This window comes from Galeopterus variegatus, unplaced genomic scaffold (assembly GCF_000696425.1).
Source record: "Galeopterus variegatus unplaced genomic scaffold, G_variegatus-3.0.2 Scaffold4343, whole genome shotgun sequence".
Taxonomy (NCBI): Eukaryota; Metazoa; Chordata; class Mammalia; order Dermoptera; family Cynocephalidae; genus Galeopterus; species Galeopterus variegatus.
This window is the reverse complement of record NW_007730454.1, coordinates 137,868-138,673: the sequence shown is the minus strand read 5'-3', so window position 1 is coordinate 138,673 and position 806 is coordinate 137,868. Positions and strand designations below refer to the sequence as shown.

The 806-nt window shown below is 59.9% G+C and overlaps 1 protein-coding gene across 1 annotated transcript in view; it reads right to left on the bottom strand.

Annotated features, from left to right (window-relative positions):
• Positions 1-325: 325 nt before the first annotated feature.
• The window catches only part of NPAS3 (neuronal PAS domain protein 3), a gene marked incomplete at its 5' end in the record, with an annotated part of 126,722 nt that continues 126,241 nt past the window's right edge, over positions 326-806 (bottom strand). Inside the window, one exon of the mRNA XM_008587346.1 lies at positions 326-754. Coding sequence (XP_008585568.1) covers positions 326-754 — 429 coding nt within the window. The remainder of the gene's footprint in view (positions 755-806) is intronic.

Sequence of the window (806 nt, the reverse complement as noted above, 5' to 3'; positions counted from 1 at the left end):
GAAATCTCTTGACCACAAGACTGAGTATTCTATGGCAGAGGCATATACACATTAAGGACATCTTAATAAAGGAAAGCAAAACAACCCAACACACATCTTAGAAGGAGACAAAATAGCAGGCAACCGGTCATCTGACCCTCCGAAGGCAAAAAATAAACATATCTTTACACGAAAGAATAAGTCAAGTGAAAGAAAGAGGGGTTGGGATGGGGACCGCCGTGTCGAGAGAAGACGCTGACCTGCTCGAATTCAAAGTGCTAGAATTAAAGGTCGAAACGAAAACGCCGACGACATGCCTCCGAGCGCCCGTGCGCCCCGGGGTGCCTCAGTCCTCCTTGCGCTCCAGAGTCTGTGCCGCGTGGATGCCGTTGCTGTAGACGGGGAAGGGCAGCGTGGAGAAGAGTCCCTCGGCCGTGGTGAACACGTTGCCGCCGGGCATCTGCGTCAGGCTGGCCGCGCTCACGGCGCCGCCGAACGGTCCCGACATGTTGAGCCGGTGCACGTGGTGGTAGAGCATCTCCATGGGCGTCTTGGGGTCGAGGCCAAAGCCGGGGCTGTTAACGTCCACGAAGTTAACAGCGTGCGCGTTGGGCAGCAGGTTGCCCTGCATGGCCAGGGTCACCTCGGCGGGCGCGTAGCGGATGGTGCCCGTGGTGTAGACCCTCTGCGCGGCCGTGCTGGTGGCGGCCAGGGTCCCGGTCACCCGGTGCACCAGCGGGAGCACGACGTTGCCCGCCTGCAACCTCTGCAGCGCCTCCAGGTCCCCAGTGTACAGCAAGGAATTGGACGCGCTGGGGCCGCCGCCG